Below are 22,058 nucleotides of genomic sequence, written 5' to 3' on the forward strand. Positions count from 1 at the left end.
TGAGGGATTAGGAGCTTTATCTCTTCTTCATCCTTACAGGCGGTTTCCAGTCCATCAGCTGCTTACAACAGCAGCAGGAGCCAGGACAGAAGCCAGGACAGAAGCCAGGACAGAAGCCAGGACAGAAGCCAGGACAGAAACCTGGACAGAAACCAGGACAGAAGCCAGGACAGAAACCAGGACAGAAGCCAGGACAGAAGCCAGGACAGAAGCCAGGACAGAAACCAGGACAGAAACCAGGACAGAAGCCAGGACAGAAACCAGGACAGAAACCAGGACAGAAACCAGGACAGAAACCAGAGAGCAACAACAGCAAGTTCAGCGTGCTGCTGTCAGCTGAAAACCTCCATCACCTGAATGTCAAATACTCAGGACTTAAGAGAATCAGCCTTGGTTTTGAACGTGTTAACACATCTGATTAGCACACTAGCTAACGTATCTAGTAGCAGCTAGCGTTAGCATGTTCACATTAACATCAGTGCTGCATCAGCTAGCTCTGTTTCTAGCTGCTTGCTACAGATTTACACTTTATTAACTAACAGACAGTTCTCTGGTGTTCCTCCATCATGGAGACTCAGCTGGCTGGGAGCCGGTTGGTAACTCAGCTGCAAAGCCTTTATTGTGGAGCATTTAATTCTTCAATTGAAGTTAGAAAATTAAAATCACCAAAACTAGAATTATGATGTTTCCACATGCTGGACGGGTCCAGGAACAGTCCAACTCAACCACATCTTCTCTCGTTCTGTCATCCTCCTCTTCCTCCCTGCTGGTCTCTCTGGAGCCAACATGGCGGATCACCTGTGGTTGTGGTTGTGTGCCGCCAGGCGGCGGTGCTGCGGGCGGCCGGGCTCTCCACACGAGTCCTGGTAGTCCGTGGAGCTGTCGGGGCTGTCCTCGCCGTCCGGCAGACTGCCACAGCTGGAGTCGGGCGACGGCGCCCCCCGCAGGCCCTCCTCCCCGTACGGACGCTCCTCCCGGCCCCAGCGGACCCTCGGCCCCCCGGCCCCGGCCCCGGCCCCGGCCCCGGCCATCAGGTCCTGGTCCCCCAGCAGCTTGTCCAGGAAGTCGATGTATCTCATGGCCAGTCTCAGGATCTCGTTCTTGCTGAGCTTCTTGTCGGGCGGGTGGGTGGGGATGAGCCTCCGCAGCTCGGCGAACGCTCCGTTGACGTTCTGCTGCCGCCAGCGCTCCCGGCTGTTGGTGAAGATTCGGCGTACGATCCTGGGTCGGGGACCTGAGGGGAGCGAGGAGAGAGAGGGAAGTTAGACACACTGGGCGAGTCAGCCGGGTCTGAGAAAGACCAAACTGTCTGGAGGTTGGATGTAGTCTAGATGTTTGGATGTAGTCTGGAGGTTGGATGTAGTCTAGATGTTTGGATGTAGTCTGGATGTTGGATGTAGTCTAGATGTTTGGATGTAGTCTAGATGATGTAGTCTGGATGTTGGATGTAGTCTAGATGTTTTGGATGTAGTCTAGATGATGTAGTCTGGATGTTTGGATGTAGTCTGGATGTTTGGATGTAGTCTGGATGTTTTTTTTTTTTTACTTGTTTATTTAACAGGGAGAAATGCATAAAACATTGTTTCATATAGGATATAAAATACAAAATAGATGCCATGCATACAGGTTTTTAGCCACGGCTAATTTGCAACCCCTGTCTCTGTTGGATGTAGTCTGGATGTTTGGATGTAGTCTGGATGTTTGGATGTAGTCTGGATATTGGATGTAGTCTAGATGATGTAGTCTGGATGTTGGATGTAGTCTAGATGATGTAGTCTGGATGTTTGGATGTAGTCTAGATGTTGGATGTAGTCTGGATGTTTGGATGTAGTCTGGATATTGGATGTAGTCTAGATGTTTGGATGTAGTCTAGATGATGTAGTCTGGATGTTGGATGTAGTCTAGATGTTTGGATGTAGTCTAGATGATGTAGTCTGGATGTTGGATGTAGTCTGGATATTTGGATGTAGTCTAGATGATGTAGTCTGGATGTTGGATGTAGTCTGGATGTTTGGATGTAGTCTGGATATTGGATGTAGTCTAGATGTTTGGATGTAGTCTAGATGATGTAGTCTGGATGTTGGATGTAGTCTGGATGTTTGGATGTAGTCTGGATATTGGATGTAGTCTAGATGTTTGGATGTAGTCTAGATGTTTGGATGTAGTCTAGATGATGTAGTCTGGATGTTGGATGTAGTCTAGATGTTTGGATGTAGTCTAGATGATGTAGTCTGGATGTTGGATGTAGTCTGGATGTTTGGATGTAGTCTAGATGATGTAGTCTGGATGTTGGATGTAGTCTAGATGTTTGGATGTAGTCTAGATGATGTAGTCTGGATGTTGGATGTAGTCTGGATGTTTGGATGTAGTCTGGATGTTGGATGTAGTCTAGATGTTTGGATGTAGTCTAGATGATGTAGTCTGGATGTTGGATGTAGTCTGGATATTTGGATGTAGTCTAGATGATGTAGTCTGGATGTTGGATGTAGTCTGGATGTTTGGATGTAGTCTGGATATTGGATGTAGTCTAGATGTTTGGATGGAGTCTAGATGATGTAGTCTGGATGTTGGATGTAGTCTGGATGTTTGGATGTAGTCTGGATATTGGATGTAGTCTAGATGTTTGGATGTAGTCTAGATGTTTGGATGTAGTCTAGATGATGTAGTCTGGATGTTGGATGTAGTCTGGATGTTTGGATGTAGTCTGGATGTTGGATGTAGTCTAGATGTTTGGATGTAGTCTGGATGTTGGATTTAGTCTAGATGATGTAGTCTAGATCTAGTCTAATCTGGTTTAAAGCTGTAAACTGTTCATACCGTCGTTGAGGTCGACCTCGTACGGCGTCGGTCTTCGTTTCATCATGACACACCGGTCTGCTCCGCTGCAGACACACACACACACACACACACATTAATATATAGACTATATATGTCCATATCAGTACATATATACAGTATATATACATATCAGTATATATATAGATAGAAAATATACATATCAGTCTACATAGACAGCAGACTGACAGTAGAAACATAATACAGTGGTAAAAAGGACATTAGTAACATTTCAGTTTTGTGTCTTTTCTTCTTCCTCAAAACAAAACTTTAGAGTTAGTCTTTTTTTTTACCAGTGTCAAAAAATGCAAAATCCGAGAAGCACATGTGCTTTTTGGACACATGTTGGTTTTTATATGTGAACGTGTAATTCCCCATGACGTTTTTACCTGTGAATTGCCTCTTTGCATGTAAATTCAGTTTTCACGTGAAATATTGTAATGGCAGGTGAACACGTGAAAAAAGAATTCACGTGAGAAAAAACTATTAACCTATGAATTAAAATGTTCACATCTGACGTAACAACTGTCATACGGGATTTTTTTTTTCCAAAATGCATATACAGTATATTATCAGTGCTGTCACGTTAAATACAAAAGGATGGTAAACTGTGACCTCTATAAACAACCACCAACAGAAATAAAAATCAACTGTATCTTCAGAAAAGCTATTTCCCCTAAAAAATACCATATCTTCATATTACTCACATCAGGTTCATACCTATAGGCCGCATGATTAATTTACCTCATAGACCTGTTTCTATCGCTTCACAAGGTGTTTAACTGTTCTGCCAGTAAACAGCATGTGAACACAGTGGTGTGGTTTCAGCCTCCACTGAATCACTGAATACAGTTTAAATATTAATTTACAGACTGAAAACCTGCAGCAGGTTGTTCTAACATTTTAACCTTATAAATATTTTCCCCAGCAGAGCTTTGGGTCACCGATAAATAGAAAAAAAATGGTCATGACCTGTTACAGATCAGAATACTGACCGTCTGTTCCTAATCAATATAACAGACAGATGCAGCTTTAGGCTGCAGTCACTGATAACACAGATTTCACTGAATTTCACTGAATTTTAACAGACTTACATGAATATCTGTTATGATATTTGTCAGGATAAAACAACCTCACAGTTAAAAGATACTCCTTACGAACATCAGCTAGGCCTATAGTAATCCTATAATACATTTTAGAATAGGCCTACATTTTACATTTTTTCCAAAATGTCACAACAAAATAGGTCAATATTTTAGTATAGAAAAAGAGATTAAAATATACTGTAAAATACGATAAGGTCACTATAAACTCACTATTGAGTCAGACACACTAGGCCTATAAGTATGAATATTATAAGAATACCATAGGAATATTATAACCATAGGCTATATAACATCATAGTGATTTTTTTCTCTTACCTGTTTAAGGTGGCGAGAGGATGCGCGGTCTCGTACAGCATGGTGCGGGCAGACAGCGGGAACGCGGACGGACTCAGCAGCATGCGGGTTTGGCTCAGCGGCTCCGGGGCAGCGGGCAGCGGGGCGCTCGGTCTGTTCGGCGCGGCGGTGCGGAGCCTGAGTGCCTTCTCCGCCGCGTCCCGCCCGCCTCTTATACCCGTTGGCGGCTCTCTGTCGTGATGCGCCGTTTCCATGGCGACCCCATCAAGGATGACAGTCCCATTAAGCAGCACAGTCCCGTTAAGGGATGTCCCATCAAGCGGCACCCCAGGGACCAGCGGGGGCCCCTCCTCCCGCTGGGGCTCCCCCTCTCCAGGCGTCGTGTTTTCCGGTGTCGCCCCCGCCTCCTCCCCGCCGACACGACCCGTCCTGCAGGTCTGGGTGTCGTGTCCCGGAGGCCTGTACCCCCCCCTCCTTCCCCCTCTCCCCCCGGATGCACCCAGGGGCCCGGGTTCCTTCAGGGACCCAAACTCCTCTATAATAGTTTTCTCCATCCTCTTCTTCTCCTCCTTTCCTTTGTGCGTAAACGCGGTGACGCGGTCAGACTTCACCTGGAAAACAACACTTCAGTCATTTTACATCAACTGTTTCATCTAATGTCATAAATGCACTGAAGAAATGATCCATCTCAACAAGTCATTTCGTCTGTAGCCTATGGAGTCTTCTCAAGTCATTTCATCTGTATGGAATCTTAAATTCCTCCTTCGCTCCCTTCCAAATTCTTCTTAAAACATGTAAAGATCCGCCAGTGTTGAGAGATAAATTCACTTGTTTCCAATGCAAATTAGTTCAAACAATTGAATTGAGTCTCATTTTGCACTACTGCAGTGATCTGCCGTATTCTGCTTTGTTTCAAGACAGTGACACTTGTTTAAAATAAAAAGTCCTGAAACAAGTAAAGTACTGGAAACAAGTGGAATTACCTCAACCTGATTTTTTCACTTGTTTTAAGGAAATAAGATTTGAGGACTAAATATTAGACTCACAGATTGTTCAGCAGTTTCAGTCCCGTTAACATTGTGGTTTAGTTTCAGTGAGTTTTCTCTACAGCTTTATTTTAAAGGCACAGTCCGGAGTTTGGAGCAGAGCGCCCCCTGTTGACCTCACTCACCCACCTCGTTTGGGTTTGATTGATTAGATTAAACTCTTTATTGATTTCCTATCCATTATTTATACACTATCATTTTCGTTTTGTTCTCGACTACATTCATCAGCAGTGGGTTTGGATGCAGTCATGGTTTGGTGTTCATATTCTACATCCAAATATGTTTCACACATATACTTAAGAATGTGTAGAGATATTTTTCAAAATATAACTAAACTGTCAAAAAAAAAGTATTTGTACATGGAAATTTAATTTAATCAGAATATGTTCTGAGTGAGGCGAATGGATTCCCAGTGTCCAGAATCTATTTAAACATGAAAATCATCCACATCTAGCCTACAAATACATTTTTGTATTTTGAAGCTCATCTCCAAATATACACAAGTACATGTGGAATGTATTTTTGCAGTGTGTGGACTTTTGAAGATGTCAGCTGATAAGACGCTTTAAGTGTTTTCATGTGGAGCTTTAAGTTGTCCCTTGAGAAATTGTCTGATCTGTTAATAGCCCCACCCAGTGTTTCCCAAACTAGGGTCTGGGGACCTCCAGGGGTCCATGAGGGGGTTCCTGGGGTTCCCCAGTAAAATGAGGAATCATTTAATTTCACTCTTTAATTTAGTTCAGTCACAGCATGTATGAGGATGACTGATCTGTAATTCAATACTCAATCTCACAATAACATACAATGCTAAATAAACTAATGATGAGTGGGCTTGGAGTGTAAGACTGATAAGCATCTCAGCCAATCAGACGGCAGGTCCCACAGGACCGAGGGGGCGTGTCTGAATGAGAGGTGTGTGTGCGTGTGTGTGTGTGTGTGTGTGTGTGTGTGTGTGTGTGAGTGTGAGATGCTGGCTCTTCTTCAGTTCCCAGCCTCATCACCCTGCAGTCACACACACATAACTAATTCAGTGGTTTCCAATAGGCGGTCTGGGGACCTGCAGGGGTCCAGAGGGGTCCAGAGCGGTCCAGGTGTCTCCAGTGGGAGGAATAGTTTATATTTATTCATTAGAGGTTAATCCAACAAGAGACTGGGTAAGAGCAACAGAGACAATTATGTAATCATGTGATGTAAAACAGTAATGTTTGAATGTCTGAAACTGAGGCTCACAGATGCAAGAAAAATATTATTTACAGTTCAAGTGACAGAAAAGTGCAAAAAAATGTGGGTGAGGTGAGAACGTGGAACCTCAAACACGTTCTGTCTGCCACCTCAACACTTAAATAAATACAAATAAAAGAATAAAATAAAAATAAATGTATTTCCCACATCAGTCAGCCTCAGTTCTTCTCCTTTCTGTTTTACATTCATTTCCTCAATGTTGCCTCTGCAGCAGCAAAGGAAACTGCTTCCACTGTTTTATTATGGGAAGGGAACAAGGGAGTGAAGGAGGAAGGGAACAGGGGAGGAGAGATGGAAGGGAGCAAAGGAGGAATAGAGTAAGGAGAAAAGGGAGGAATGGAGCGAGGGAGCAAGAGGAGAAGGGAGGAAGGAAAGAAGGGGGAAGGAAGCAAGGGGTGAACAGAGGAGGGTTGCAAGGGAGGAAGGAGGGAAGGTAGCAAAAGAGGAAAGGAGGGATGGTGCAAAGGAGGAAGAGAAGAAGGGAGGCAGAGAGTGAGGGAGGAGAGGAGGAAGGTAGAGGAGCAGGAGGGAAGGGAACAAGGTAGAAAGGGAGCAAGGAAATAGCAAGGGAACAAGGGAGGAAGGAAACAAGGTAGGAAGGGAGGAAGCAGGTTTATCAGAGAGCTGCACGCTGCCTCAGACCGTTGGAGTTTATCTGAACTCTGACTTTCACTTTTCATCACAAAGAGCCAACAAAAAAAACAAAAAAAACATGAAGTAAAGATCAGTGCAGTTTTGTTTTATTTTGACTTTTATATTTTTTCTCAAATATATAAGAAAACCAGATGTATTGTGGGTAAGGACAGCAGGCTGCGCTGGTTTTCCTCTGCACATATTTCTCTCAGCAGCATTATGTTTACATGATGCCCAAACTGTTTTACTCTATTTTAATGCTTTTGTTTTTATTATTTTGTATTTTTATTATTGTCTCTGCTGTTTTTAATAATAATAATAATGTGTTTTATTTGCACTGCACTTTTCGTTCACAGTGAATCTCAATGCCTATTTTACATTCTGTTTGCGTGCTTATGTTCTAGTTTTCTTTCCCCTGCTGTATCTTATTGCTGCTTGCTGCAGCAGCGACTCAATTTCGACCAATAAAGTTTCATCTCTGTTTTTTTTTTATCTCCAGCCCCCAGCTGCTGTTTCCTGCTGAAGTGCCACTGAGCAAGACACTGAGCCGTCAACCTGCCCGGTCACTGTAAGTCTCTGGATAACAATTACAATTACAATTTCCCATTTGGCAGACGCTTTTATCCAAAGCGACGTACACATGAGAGTTTAATACAACACAAGCAAGGATCTAGTCAGGAGAGAACAACGAGAGTAAGAGCCATGAAGCTAAGCTCTGGTCCGACAGGACAGAGGAGCCACAAGGCAGAGAGGCAGATAAAGAGTTTTTTATTTTTTTTAGCAATTACACAGTCCATCAGGTGAGAAGGTGTTCACTAAAGAGCTGGGTCTTTAGCCTTTTCTTAAAGATCGAGAGGGACTCTGCAGATCGAATGGAGTTTGGTAACTCGTTCCACCACCGAGGAACCACAGAAGAAGAGTCTGGATAGAGACTTAGGGCCGTGTTGTGGCGGCAGCACCAGGCGCCGCTCCTCGGCAGAGCGTGGCGGGCGGGAGGGAGCGTAGACCTGAATGAGGGAGTTCAGGTAGGTCGGAGCCGTTCTGGTTGCTGCTTTGTAGGCGAGCATCAAGGACTTGAACTTGATGCGGGCAGCGACTGGGAGCCAGTGGAGGGATATGAACAGCGGAGTGACATGTGCTGTTTTGGGCCGGTTGAAGACCAGAGGCGCCGCCGCGGTCTGGATCATCTGCAGAGGTTTGAGCGTACATGCCGGGAGCCCTGCCTGTAAGGAGCTGCAGTAGTCAAGGCTGATATTACAAGAGCCTGCACTAGTAGTTGTGCTGCATGTTCAAATAAGAGTTTATTAGTTTATTAAGGATCCATATGAACCTGCTGCAGGCTGCAGGCCGGTCCTCCTGGAGTCCTCAGATATTACAGTACCAGAGAAATAGGTAAAACATGGGTGTACAATAAAAGAAAGCTAGCTATTTAAACAAAAATAAATTAACTTAGGAAGACAAAACAGGAATTAAAACAAGCAGGAATGAACAATGATGACAAAATTACAACTTCAAACACAGTGACATCAACAGAATGAAATAAGAGCCTGAAAACTAAAAACATGACCAAAACTAAAAACTATATCCAGCAAGGAAAGTCCGCACACTGTAGCTCCCTTTTGTTGCTTTATTGGCACCACAAAGTGACGTTTTGAGCTCGAAACGTACTTCCGGGTCCAGCACCTGCCTTCAGTGGTTTCGGGATGTGCGCGACTTTCCTATATTGTTTATCAAAACTAAAAACTAAACATCTCATTTTCAGGAGTAACATATTTGAAATCAAGGTTTTGATTTGGATATGTTATCCATCACGTGTTCTTTGTGTTTAGTTAAAAACCCAGCGAGCCTCCTGTTCTGCTGCAGTGCTGACAGCTCCCCCTGCTGGCTGGAGGCTGAGCTGCAGGAGCGTCACCCGGCTCAGTCACATGCAGCAGATTCCTGCTGAAGTCTATGAAGAACTCTGATAACACACATCTAATCTGTGCAGCTGTGTTGTAATGTAGAGAAGGCATCAATAGAACAAAAAAAATCCCGCACACTGCTGTTGCATGAGCCTACACATTTCTTCTATTAACTAACATTTCAGTCCATGCAGACCTTCATCAGAATTTGGATTTTTAAAATTTTTTTTGGAAATGACCGTGAATCCACAATAGATAGTTGAAGCTCCACCCCTCCCTCAGCTGAGGTGTCATAATTACAAAACAATTTGTGAAGCCGCCAGCGTGGGTTAGCTGGTGTTTTTAAACTGTTTCCAGCAATGTGAATAAAAGCTTTTTAATTCTCTGGTGAGCGTGCCGTGGGCTAACTTAACCTCACTGATCAAAACAACAAACCAGTTTCTGAAAAAATCCAGTTCTCAAAAATCCACTATATAAAAGGATATACAATATGTGTGCTGGATTTTTTATCTTTCTAAATATGTAAGATTTCAATTAAATTCTTCTTCTTCTTCTTCTTCTTCTTCTTCTTCTTCTTCTTGTCTCAGCTTGTGTCGGCTACTTTTCTACCTGCAGTAGATTATGGAGACATTTTATACATGTATACACCTGTGGCTTTTTTTTTTTTCCCCATAGTTTAAATTGCTTTTATATGAGACGCTGAATGTTTATCATGTATAATGCTGTAATGTGATGAGATGTTTGTTGTGGCATCTGTAACTTTGTGCTGCTTTTCTTGGCCAGGTCCCTCTTGAAAAAGAGATTTTTAATCTCAATGAGGCTAACCTGGAGAAATAATGGTTAAATAAAAAATAAATAAAAACATATTATTATTATTATTATTATTACAAGTAGTAGTAGTATTAGAAGTAATAGCAGTAGTCGCAGTAGTATTAGCAGTAGTCGTAGCAGTAGTAGCAGTAGTAGGCTAGTACTACTACTAGTAGTAGTAGTAGTAGCAGTAGTAGCAGTAGTAGTAGTGGTAACACTTTACATTAAGTATTCACTAACTAATGTTAACTAATGCATTAACTAACATGAATTAAACATGATTAGCAACACTAACAAAGATTAGTTAATGTTAAATGCACATGAACAACTGCATTAATGTTGTTATACATGTTTGTTAATGCTGACTAATGTGTTTACTAATATGAATTAAGCATGAACAGTGACATTAACAAAGATGAGTTCATATTAAAAGCACAATAAACAACTGCATTAAGTAATGTTGTTATACATGTTTGTTAATGCCAATGTATTGTCTAAATTGAAACCCTAATTAAGGTACTTGTGACTTTATACTTTAAACAACATTAGGATAAACACATTTCTTCATGTTAAGCTACAATATTTCAGATTTCTAATACTATATGAATGTCATGCCTAGGGGAAACCTATATAACATGGTACAGGTATAACATGACATGTGTGACTCCCCCTCTTTCCCCGCTCCCAAGAAGGACCAGCATTCAGTATGGCAGTCCAACATAGAAATTTATTGAAAGAAATCTGAGCAGAAGACTTCAGGGTGGGCACTGCTGAAAATAATGAACAAAATGGAACTAAACCCAGCAAACCTGACTTCCCTAGCAAAAATAAAAATAAACAAAAATACAAACTCTTAACCTAACTCCCTAAGGCAAAACAGGAGAAAAAACAGGACAGACAAGAGAGAAACACACACACAATATACAATATTCCAAATAGGACCGATGGTCGTAACCGTGAGGTTATGCAGTAAACATACAAACAAAACACGGTGTTATCACTGGTTGATGTTGTTAAAGTTGAATGAATGCATAAATTAATTTATTGATGACAACTGCAAACTGACACAATTTTCAGACCTTTTCCTTGGCAGTGTAGTAGTTTCTCTTTACCACTGGGTGGCAGTCTCAGTTTACTTGCTTGCATAGTGACACATTTTAATATGAGATGAAGATATATAAAACACTCATTTGTCATTACTATTCCATTTGAGTTGTATTTCCTATAAGAAAATGTATTACAATCTCAGAGTTTCTATGCACAGGCCTAATAAGAAGCAATGGGTTTTTATCTAAGGCTTTGTATCCCAGTTGCTGTTCAGAAACAGGATCATGTTGATGTTTTCTGGCTCCTGGGAGCTGCTGAGGCTGCAGAACCGATCATCTGCTTTTGAGAAGGCTCTGTCTAGCGGTACAGCAGTGGAGACGATGCCAAGTTTCTTCAGAGCAAGCTTGCTCATTTCCCCGAATTTCCTCGATCCTGTGAATCTCCACCATGCAAGAGGGTTTCCACCCTCTGGAAGAGGTTCATGGGCCATGTAGTTGCTCAGCAGGCATTCGAGGTCAAGAGCAGAGGAAGCAGACCCTGCTGCACTCTCACTGAGCTCTTTAATTATTTTATCTTTTGCCTGCCTTTTATTTTGGTCTTCCAGCTGGTTTTTGAACCTTGGGTCCAGAGCTGTGATGGGAGCCAGTTTGGGGATGTTGTCCTTACCAAAGTGATGTTCACACTTTGAGAGCAACATTGCAGCAACTTTGTTCCTTGTCTTCGCTTGTTCTGTGAGGTTGTCCATAAGTTTCTTCAGCAGTGGGATGATGACAGAAATGGTGTCGAACCCTTCTTTTTTCATCGTGGATGTGGCTTCTCTCAGAGGTATGAGGGCTGATATGGTGTTCTGGATTTTCTTTTTATCATTTTCGATGAGAATGAAATGAGTCTTACCTCTTTCATTCAACACCATAGGCATTGCCTTGTACTGCTTATCCAGTCGCTCTAGCATGTGTAACAGAGTGAGCCATCCCTCCCCGGTGTACATGATCAGCTCCTCCTGTTGTAGCCTCTGCTGGTTTTGAATCTCTCTGAGTTTCTGCTCAGCTTCAGAATCGTTCTTAAAGAACCTCACAATTTCCTGACACTTTGTGAGAACCTCCCTGAGGCTATCGTCACACATCAGAAGATCGTTGAATACCATATTTAAGGTGTAGGCAAAACAAGGCATGTGTGTCCAATTTGCTTTCATTTTCTTCAGTTGTGGCATGCCAGCTGTAACGACAGTGTGGACCTTTTCTTTTATGCCCCAGGCCTCCATGATAGCTGAAAGTTGATTTATAATGTTGCCTGCTGATTGGTCACTTAAGAGGCAGGTAGTCTCCAGCATGTAGGACTTGAGTTTCCCATTTTTATCAACAACATGACAACCTACTGTCAGATAGGAGTATTCGGCTCTTGAAAGTCGCAACTCGCATGTCAGCACAACATCATCAGCAGAAGCCAAGCTGCGTCTCACCGCCATTTTCTCTCGCTCGTACACGGTGAGAAGCTCTGAACGCATCACAGATTTGTCGGGAATGTTGGCAGTAGGTTTAAGTGCTTTTACAAAAGCCTGGAAATTAGCATCTTCTGTGATTGCCATAGGCAGCAGATTAGACACAATCATCTTCAACATGAGCCTTTTAGTTGTGAGTTTTTCTTGGTTCCCAGCTGTTTCAAATAGGAAACATGAAGCAAACAGATTTCAAATTTCGGGACATTTTGGTACAAAAACACATCGAGGGCTTGGAGCCTGAAGGGTGCAAGGAGATTTTGGCAAACTTAACTTTGATCAACTGTTGGAAATATCTTTTGATAATGATAATGTCATCACATAAATGTACAAATAAAGAGATACCGTACTTACACTATGAAACAGATCTCCTCAACAGCTTCTTCATGATATATAGATCTCATTATTGCCCAAACTGCCAGTCACGCCCTTCTGGCTCCAAGCCCTCGAACTGTTTTATCGAAGTTCTATTTTCAGAGATTTTTTGTTTTGTGCAGCACTGCAAGAGATTTTTCTTACCTCTTCCCTGCCTGATTTGATCAGGTCTGGATCTCTGGAGGGAGTTTTCCTGGTTTTCTCCCCTCTGGAAACCACCTGCGCTCCTCGCTATTCAACAAAAATATAAGTTAAAAAACACAAAAGCTACATTGCACTAACTGTGTACCATCATTAATATTTTTTTAGACAAGGTGTGGTAATAATAGTAAACAGGGATGCAAACACATGTATGGTGAAAAAACAGAGAGCTACCCGAAGTCGAAAAAAAAAATGCGACAGTGTAATATATAACCATGTGACGAAGGCATATGCTTAAATAAATAGGAAATTCTATTTAATATACTCAGATCAATAAGAGAGAGACAGATGTTAACTAGTAAAGTTTTTTATTTTCAGAATTAGAAAAGTAATACTTTTCTAATTCTGAAAATAAAAAAACTGGGTTGAACTCTCTCTCTGTGTCTCTCTCTCTCGCTCTCTCTCTCTGTGTGTGTGTCTCTCTCTCTCTTGCTCTCTCTGTGTGTGTGTGTGTCTCTCTCGCTCTCTCTCTCTGTCTCTCTCTGTCTCTCTCTCTCTCTCTCTCCATCCCTCCCTGATTTAATTTCACTTTCACTTATCGGTGTGTCGCAAAAAAAAAAAAAACCTCTTCGGATCTGGACGATTCACACAAGTCACCCAAATTAACGTGAAAAAACATTCGCCGAAAAGCAAGTTGTTTGCATCCCTGAGTAAAAAATAGTTCCAATATATTCACTTTACGTGTTTTTTTCATTAAAGTAAAGGTACTTACAACGGTCTCTTGCTCTGTGAGGCATTTCAGATTGCTTCTCCTTACTGTTCGGTTTAACTAAATGCTGCGATGACTGAATGGAAAAAACTAAAGAAGAAAAAGCAAAAGAAGCAGAATCCTCTCTGTTGAAGTTTCACCTCCAGCCGCTCTCAACAGACTGGTGAAGTCTGATTCTACATCTGGGTGTGGTTCAGGTGTGGGTGTGCTCGAAGGTGTGCTTTGAAAGATGTAACTGGTAGTGCTGGTTCTGTTGTCAGACGTACCATAATATACACTCTTTACGTTCAAGGACACTTGTTAATATTTACAAATGTCTGCCATGAAGCCCATAAGATCCACTGATGGCACAGTTCTTCTCAGGCTGTGGCCCGCTCGCCTTCAGGACCTTCCATGATGCACTTTCATGATGTAGAGAAGGTTTGAACTCAGGGTGTGCAAGCCTTTGAGTGTTCACGGCTATATAAAGAGTAATGGGACACTCTGCATTATTTCCTGCTTTCCACCGACATAAGTCGGTGGAAAGCAGGATTTTAGAGTTCCAAAAAGGTCAACAAATTACCATAAAATGACTCCATACAGCTCTGCAGCATAATCCAAGTCTTCTGAAGCCAAACGATCGCACAATGAATGGAAAAGACTGATAATTACACCATTATTTAGCACAAATCTTTAAAGGGGTGAAATTACTTGGGCTAAAAGGACTATTACTAACGGGCCCAGGGCTAAAAGGACTAGGCTAAAGGGAGTACGGCTAAAAGGGACTATAGGGTACATGATAGGGCTAAAAGGACTAGAGCTAAAGGGAGTATGGCTAAGGGGACTATAGTGCTAAAGAGACTAGGGCTAAAGGGACTAACGGACTAAAAGGACTAGGGCTAAATAACTAGGGCGAAAGGGACTAGGCTTAAAAGGGCTAGGGCAAAGACAATTTACTATGTCACAGGAGTGTAACTTTGAAAATGAATATACACTACACATACATTAGACTGTTCATGTTTAGCTGTGCTGTTAATGTTTGGATCTATACTGAACAAAAATATAAAAGCAACACTTTTAGTTTTGCTCCCATTTTTCACGAGTTGAAATAAAAGATCTAAGACTTTTTCTAATAATCATGTTGTTTAATCAGCATCTTGATATGCCACACCTGTCAGGTGGATGGATTATCTTGGCAAAGGAGAAGTGCTCACTAACACGGATTTAAACAAATTTGTGAACAAAATTTGAGAGAAATAAGCCTTTTGTGTGCATAGAAAAAGTCTTAGATCTTTTATTTCAACTCATGAAAAATGGGAGCAAAAACAAAAGTGTTGTTATATTTTTGTTCAGTATACAACCAGGACTTAGGATATTGCTTCAAGTTCTGTCAGTAGCAACAAAATTCAGACCCTGAGATGTTTGGTAAATATAAACCTTGTCTTCTGTACTGAAAATATTCAATTCCTATTCTGTCTTCCTATAAATCTTTTGTTTTGCTGACTAGAGAGAGTGTTCTTGATATTCTTTCCTTTGGCAAACTCTGGCATAACAGTTCATGTCTGATCTTGTTGTGGCTTGGGGCGTTCTGGTGAACAGGACACAAACCATGTACCCACAACACTCTAGATTTGCATGCTATACACATCAGCCACCACCTGTAATCTACAATAGAATAGATTTATTTCGAACATGTTAAATATATGTATATGTATGTACATATATATACAGTATATACATACGTAAGTAAACAAAACAAGAATAACCAATAAAATTTACAGTAAACATATACAACAAATTCTCAATAAACAACATAAATAAATAAATATTACATGTCTGAAATGGAGTAGGAAGAAGTAAAATACTTATTTGGTCATACCCCTTTTCTAAAAAACCAACGAATGCACTTCAGGTCAGGGAATATGCCATGTGCTGGGCCGTCCCGGTAGCTAAAGTACCTAACAACACCCTATATTTACATTCGGCCTGGGACCAGGATGTCAAATATAGAAAAATATCAAAAAATAATCAAAATTCTTGTTATAGCTATCAGCTATAAACTTATATGCAAAAGTTGACCGCTTTCCCTCCTGGCATTAACATACGTCCTGGGTGAATATTGTATTCAGATAGAGCAAAAGTACATCAAATCCAGGTGGAAACCCATTGTTGATCTAATCACCCAAACCAGTTCTGGAGGTCAGACACGTTTGGCCTTACTAACGATAAAATGTAAATGCAATGAGTCACCAATCCACATACAGTTATGTAATATTTCTACATTGACTCTTGCCTCAGGTGGGTTTTCTGGCTATGAAGTATTGATCTCTTTTAGTTAGAATAAAGTAGTTTATTCTAACTAAAAGATCAATACAATATAAGACTATCTGACCTAGATTAACTGTATGTGCAGGTTGTCATATTGCAGATTCTCCAGTCTGGGTGTGTTGACTGCAGTTAGTTTCCTGTGATGTTCTCTGTATAACCTACACTGATTTTGTTAAAAACACACCAGTGGTTTCATTGTTGGTGGTAACTGAAAAGCAGGGAGTCTAGGAACATTCACTGGAACATGAGTCACTGGAATTAGGGAGAGTGAGGTGGCAGATTCCACAAGAAGAATTATACAAACAGAGGATTTCATATGACATTAAGAAACAATTGCTCAACTTAACACAAAGAATTTTCAGTTAGCCTGCTCTATCAATCTTGCATTAAACAGTGTTAAACTGATTTCCCAAACACTCAAACACTGGAATTGGCCATGAATGGAACTATACAAACACATATTATCAAACTAATAAGGCATGGAATAATAAATCAGTAATCTAAAGGTTGAGCAATACACCCAATGCATTACTCACTTTAAACGCACTCAAACAAGAACAAGGGGAAGGCAAGACTGGACAGGTGGAAGAGCAAGCAGAGCAATGGTTACTCCTTCTAATTATGAGAGCTCAGAGACTCAGAGGCTGATGGAGCACACTGTGTCTGTTTGAGCTTGTTGCTCCTCCCAGAGCTCGAGGCTCATAGCAGACATGGAAGACTTTCAACAGTAGTAGCTGCAGTAGTAGTAATAATAATAATAACTTTATTTATATAGCCTAGCACTTTATCTGAACAGTTACAAAGTGCTCCACAGCAGTAAAACAAAGTAATAATAGTAAGAGGAAGGATACAAAGCAAGCAAAATACATAATAAAAATACTTACTTACTTAATCCTCTTCGTTCCCTGTGGAACATAAGGCTGCGACTATCTGCTTCCATTTGGTCCTATCCTGTGCAGCATGTTGTGCCTCGCCCCAAGTTAGGTTAGCCGTTTTCAGTTCCGAGGTCACAGTTCTCCGCCAGGTTGTTTTTGGCCTCCCTTGTTTCCTCTTTCCAGGTGGAGTCCATCTCAAGGCTACTTTAGGAATGCGGTCCTGGTCCATTCTGAGGACATGTCCGAGCCATTTGAGCCGCCGATGTTTAATTTCCAGCACCACATTGTGACAGTTTGTGTTTTTGTGCAGGTCCTCATTGGAGATCTTTTCTGGCCAAAAGATGTGACATATCTTCTGGAGACATCCATTGTGGAATGCATTGATCTTTTTCATGTCACTCTCAACCACTCGCCAGCATTCTGAGCCGTACAGCAGAACTGATTTAACATTGCTGTTATACAGTCGGATCTTGGTTTTTAGGCTGTACTGCTTTGATTTCCAGATGGCAAGAAGCACTGCGAGCTTTCCCGAGCCTTACGCTGATGTCTTTGCTGCATGCATTGTCCTTACTGAGGAGACTTCCCAAAAATGTAAACTCCTCGACATAATTGAGAGAGTTACCATCCACAGTGATTGGTGCATGTGGTGTTGAATTTATGCACATCACTTGGGTTTTGGAGATATTAATGTTCAAACCCATCTGTTTGGCAAATATATCAGTCCTATTCGTCTTCTCTTGCAAGTGAGTATGATTTGTGGAGAGGATAGGCAGGTCATCAGCATAATCAAGATCTTCTAGCTGGGTGAAGAGAGTCCACTGGATGCCTCTGGGCTTGTCTGAGGTGGTTTTTCGCATGGTCCAGTCGATGGCAATCAGGAAGAGAATGGGGGAGATGATACATCCCTGGCGTACACCAAATTCCACGGGGAACCATTCAGTGAGGTTGCCATTTACGATGACACTACACTCAAATTGATGGTAAAACATCCTTGTCAATGCAGTCATCTTTGGAGGAATTCCATAGGATTGCACGATTTTCCACAGGGTGTCACGGTGTAAGCTGTCAAAAGCTTTCTGGAAGTTGATGAAATTGATGTGTAATGGATTGTTCCACTCCATGCATTGCTCAATGATGTTCCTTAGTGTAAAGATCTGGTCAGTGCACCCTCTTCCTTTCCTGAAGCCTGCCTGTTCCTGCCTCAGTTTGGTGTCAATTGTCATGTCAATTCTGCCCAGCAAGACTTTGCAGAAGACCTTGGATGGTATGGATAGCAATGTGATGCCTCGCCAGTTGTTGCAGTTTTGTAGATTGCCTTTCTTTGGAATTTTGGCAATCAGAACTTTGGCCCAGTCCTCAGGAATGACATTTCTGTCCCAGATGTTTCTGAACAGGTCTGTGAGAACCTTGACTGAGGTGTTGAGGTCAGCCTTCAGCATCTCGGCGTGAATGGAGTCAATGCCTGCAGCTTTCCCATTCTTTGTTGCTTTAATGGCACTCTTGACTTCTGTTTCAGTCGGGGGGCTGGTGTTGATGTTGAGTATGTTATCTGCAGGTGTAGGGTTAGCAGGATGTTCTGGTTCAGGGCAGTTGAGGACTTCACGAAAGTGCTGCACCCATCTCGCTGCCTGTTCGCTCTCTGATAAGAGGTTGTTACTATCCTTGTCTTTTACAGGAGCAGATTGGCTGATGTTTTGGCCACATAGTTGTTTGGTGATTTTGTATACAACACTCATTTTGCCTCTTCTAGCTGCCCATTCTGCTTTGCAGGCTAGCATCTCAACAAAGGCCTTTCTGTCATTCCTTGCACTCTTTTTGACCTCCTTATCCTTGGTCTTATAGGCTTCTTGGACCTGTTTCTGGAGCCTCAGCGACTTGGTGTTCAGCATCTTGGCCTTAAGTTGTTTTCTTTGTTCTATTTTCTGCCAGGTGTCAGCCACTCCTTGTTCTTCTTTTCTCTGTGGCCCTGGATCTTGGTAGCTGTCTCAACATAGGTGTTCTTGATGGTTTCCCATTTGGTGTAGATATCAGGGTCCTCATCAGTTGAATCAGCCAGGGCACCAAGAGCACCGAAGCGATTTCTCAGCTCCAACACAAACTCTTTGCTGATATTCTGACATTTCAGTTTGCCAATGTCGAGTTGTCTCCTGCGTTGACCCTGCTGTTTTACTTTCCGGAGTTTCAGCCTGATGTTAGCTGTCACCAGATAGTGGTCACTGTTGGCATCTGCACCGCGACAAACTCTAACATCTTGGGGAGACCTGCGCCACTTCCCGTTGATTAAGATGTGGTTAATCTGGTTAGTTGTAAGACCATCAGGTGACCTCCAAGTGAGTTTGTGGATGTTCTTATGTGGGAAGATGGTACCACCAACTACGCAGTTGTTCTCGAGGCAGAAGTCAACAAGGCGCTCACCATTGTTGTTCCTCACACCACAGCCATGGCTCCCTATAGCTCTGTCACAGTTGTCATTATCGGCTCCAACCTTGGCGTTCATATCACCTATGATCAGTAACATATCGTGTTGAGGGACCTTGGAGACAGTTCGTTGTAGCTCCTCATACCAGTCATCCTTGTCCTCTTTCTCAGCTTCATTTGTTGGTGCATAGCATTGTATGATGGTCAGTTTGCAATGTTTGGAATTGAAGCGAGCTCTGATCATTCTGTCACTTACAGGTTCCCATTCTACCAAGGTTTTTGCCTTTTCTTTGGAGACTATGAGAGCCACACCGTGTATGTGCTTGTCTTCCTGTCCTGAGTAAAGGATAACTGATCCGTCGCTGGTTGTTTGGCATCCAGAACCAGTCCATCGACATTCACTAATTCCTAAAATATCCAGCCTGTACCTTTTCATCTCACTGATGACCTGGGCTAGTTTGGATGTCTCATACATAGTGCGGACATTCCATGTTCCTAGGCGGACCTTCGTTATGGGCCCAAGCAGACTGTCTATCACACTCCTAACTTCCTCTCCTTGTGTTGTTACCTTGCTGCGGTGGGGAGGCTTGTGTGCCTCCGTGACTCTGAAGGCTATACCGGCGGGGGCCATACCCCCAGCAGGTCCAACCAAGCCGGGCAGGTTTCAGGGTAGAGGCCAGACGAAAAGCAACACCTGGCCCTCCAGGTTGGGGGTTGGGCGTGGGGCTAACAACTCCACCCCGTAAAAAAACATCCTGTTACAGAAACTACGTCAAATGCAAATACTAAAACCATGGGCCTTACAGTAGACTCGAGCCAACCCATTGGCAATATGACCACTCCTAATGAAAGCCTTCAACACATAATAAAAATACATTCCCACAAAAACAATTCAAAGAGTAACTAAACCCCAAAGCCAGATCTGTGTGAAGCCTGATATCTACTGGTAAAAAGCATGCTCCTGAAATTACCATCTGCTATTGGCTGATCTTTGGTGCCGGGTGATGATGTCACCTTCTATAGAGTTCAACAGGTCCGTTTTACGTCCAACATCACACATCCACGCTAATTGGTGAATGTTTTTATCCAAAGCACCTTCCAGTATGATGAGGGTATTTTCCACAACATTTAAATATACAGTAATTTAACCTGCTGCAGATTTGATGCATTAGTAGTTCTTACAGAAGGAACCCAGCCCAGTTTCTTCTCCGACGACAGCTGCTTGTTCTTTAACTTCTCTAGAACTTCCTGTAAAGCTTCAATCTGTTGAAGGACGAGTTGAGAAGATCACTGGTCTGACCTGGACTGGACTGTCCAGGATTACATCTAACTACAGAACTCAATACACTAAGAAAATTTAATGTGATACGTCACTGTTCCCTGTATGGAAATTCCCTTTTTGTTTGGGAGGTCAGAGGTCAGTGTCAGCTCTGGAGCTGGTAGGATTCAGGTCCACAGTCAGAAAGACTGCATTGTGAGGGAAATTTGCATAAGAATAAGAATAAGAATTTTCATCTCATTCACTAAGAAATGTATGCAAATCAAGTTGTGGCACAAACAATCCCTGGAACAGAGCAGCGAGCAGGTTGAGACGCTTCATCACCAACGCCACGTTTCAGTTTTTAAGACTAATCCACTAAGGCTGCAGCTTCCTGCCTAAAGCCTCTTTATAATCAGGCGCTGCATTCAGATCCACATAACCTTGTTGCCTTCCATTCAACGCGCCCCCTAGTGTACGGTGGCCATTTTAGGACATCCTCAGCTGCCTTTGTCATTCATAGATCTACTTTGTCAAATTTAGGTGGACTTGTGTCAGGTTTAGATCTATACTGAACAAAAATATAAATGCAACACTTTTGTTTTTGCTCCCATTTTTCATGAGTTGAAATAAAAGATCTAAGACTTTTTCTATGCACACAAAAGGCTTATTTCTCTCAAATTTTGTTCACAAATGTGTTTAAATCCGTGTTAGTGAGCACTTCTCCTTTGCCAAGATAATCCATCCACCTGACAGGTGTGGCATATCAAGATGCTGATTAAACAGCATGATTATTGCACAGGTGTGCCTTGGGCTGCTCACAATAAAAGGCCACTCTAAAATGTGCAGTTTTATCTTGAAAAAAGACATTTATTAGGCACTGAACTATGGATCTCACATGACTAGGGCTACAGATATACATTTTTTGAAACCCAGTCAGTATCTGGTGTGAGCACCATTTGCCTCATGCAGTGCGACACATCTCCTTCACATAGAGTTGATCAGGTTGTTGATTGTGGCCTGTGGAGTGTCGGTCCGCTCCTCTTCAACGGCTGTGAGAAGCTGCTGGATATCGGCAGGAATCGGAACACGCTGTCGTACACGCCGATCCAGAGCGTCCCAAACATGCTCAGTGGGTGACATGTCTGGTGAGTATGCAGGCCGTGCAAGAACAAGATGTTTTCAGCTTCCAGGAATCGTGTGCAGATCCTTGCAACATGGGACCGTGCATCATCATGCTGCAACATGAGCTCTGGTGGACATTCCTGCAGTCAAAACTTGCGACATCTGTGGCATTGTGTTGTGTGATAAAACTGCACATTTTAGAGTGGCCTTTTATTGTGACCAGCCCAAGGCACACCTGTGCAATAATCATGCTGTTTAATCAGCATCTTGATATGCCACACCTGTCAGGTGGATGGATTATCTTGGCAAAGGAGAAGTGCTCACTAACACGGATTTAAACACATTTGTGAACAAAATTTGAGAGAAATAAGCCTTTTGTGT

General features: G+C 42.3%; 3 protein-coding genes across 3 annotated transcripts; all 3 read right to left on the reverse strand.

Annotated features, from left to right (window-relative positions):
- Positions 1-794: 794 nt before the first annotated feature.
- Positions 795-8,223, reverse strand: tal1 (T-cell acute lymphocytic leukemia 1). The gene is made up of 4 exons (XM_071906634.2): positions 8,116-8,223; positions 4,257-4,846; positions 2,818-2,882; positions 795-1,234 (listed from the first exon to the last, which is right to left on the reverse strand). Exons 1-4 carry the CDS (start codon positions 8,221-8,223, stop codon positions 795-797), a joined length of 1,203 nt encoding a protein of 400 aa, XP_071762735.2.
- Positions 8,224-10,574: 2,351 nt separating this feature from the next.
- LOC139917510 (zinc finger BED domain-containing protein 4) lies at positions 10,575-13,839 on the reverse strand. Its single transcript, XM_071906643.2, has 3 exons — positions 13,698-13,839; positions 12,929-13,015; positions 10,575-12,567 (listed from the first exon to the last, which is right to left on the reverse strand). The coding sequence occupies exons 1-3, from the start codon at positions 13,720-13,722 to the stop codon at positions 11,159-11,161; spliced, it is 1,521 nt and encodes a 506-aa protein (XP_071762744.2). The 5' UTR covers positions 13,723-13,839; the 3' UTR covers positions 10,575-11,158.
- Positions 13,840-16,607: 2,768 nt separating this feature from the next.
- Positions 16,608-19,925, reverse strand: LOC139917505 (uncharacterized). The gene is made up of 4 exons (XM_078285625.1): positions 18,803-19,925; positions 17,574-18,452; positions 17,082-17,206; positions 16,608-16,616 (listed from the first exon to the last, which is right to left on the reverse strand). Exons 1-4 carry the CDS (start codon positions 19,923-19,925, stop codon positions 16,608-16,610), a joined length of 2,136 nt encoding a protein of 711 aa, XP_078141751.1.
- Positions 19,926-22,058: the final 2,133 nt, after the last annotated feature.

This window comes from Centroberyx gerrardi, chromosome 9 (assembly GCF_048128805.1).
Source record: "Centroberyx gerrardi isolate f3 chromosome 9, fCenGer3.hap1.cur.20231027, whole genome shotgun sequence".
Classification (NCBI taxonomy): Eukaryota; Metazoa; Chordata; class Actinopteri; order Beryciformes; family Berycidae; genus Centroberyx; species Centroberyx gerrardi.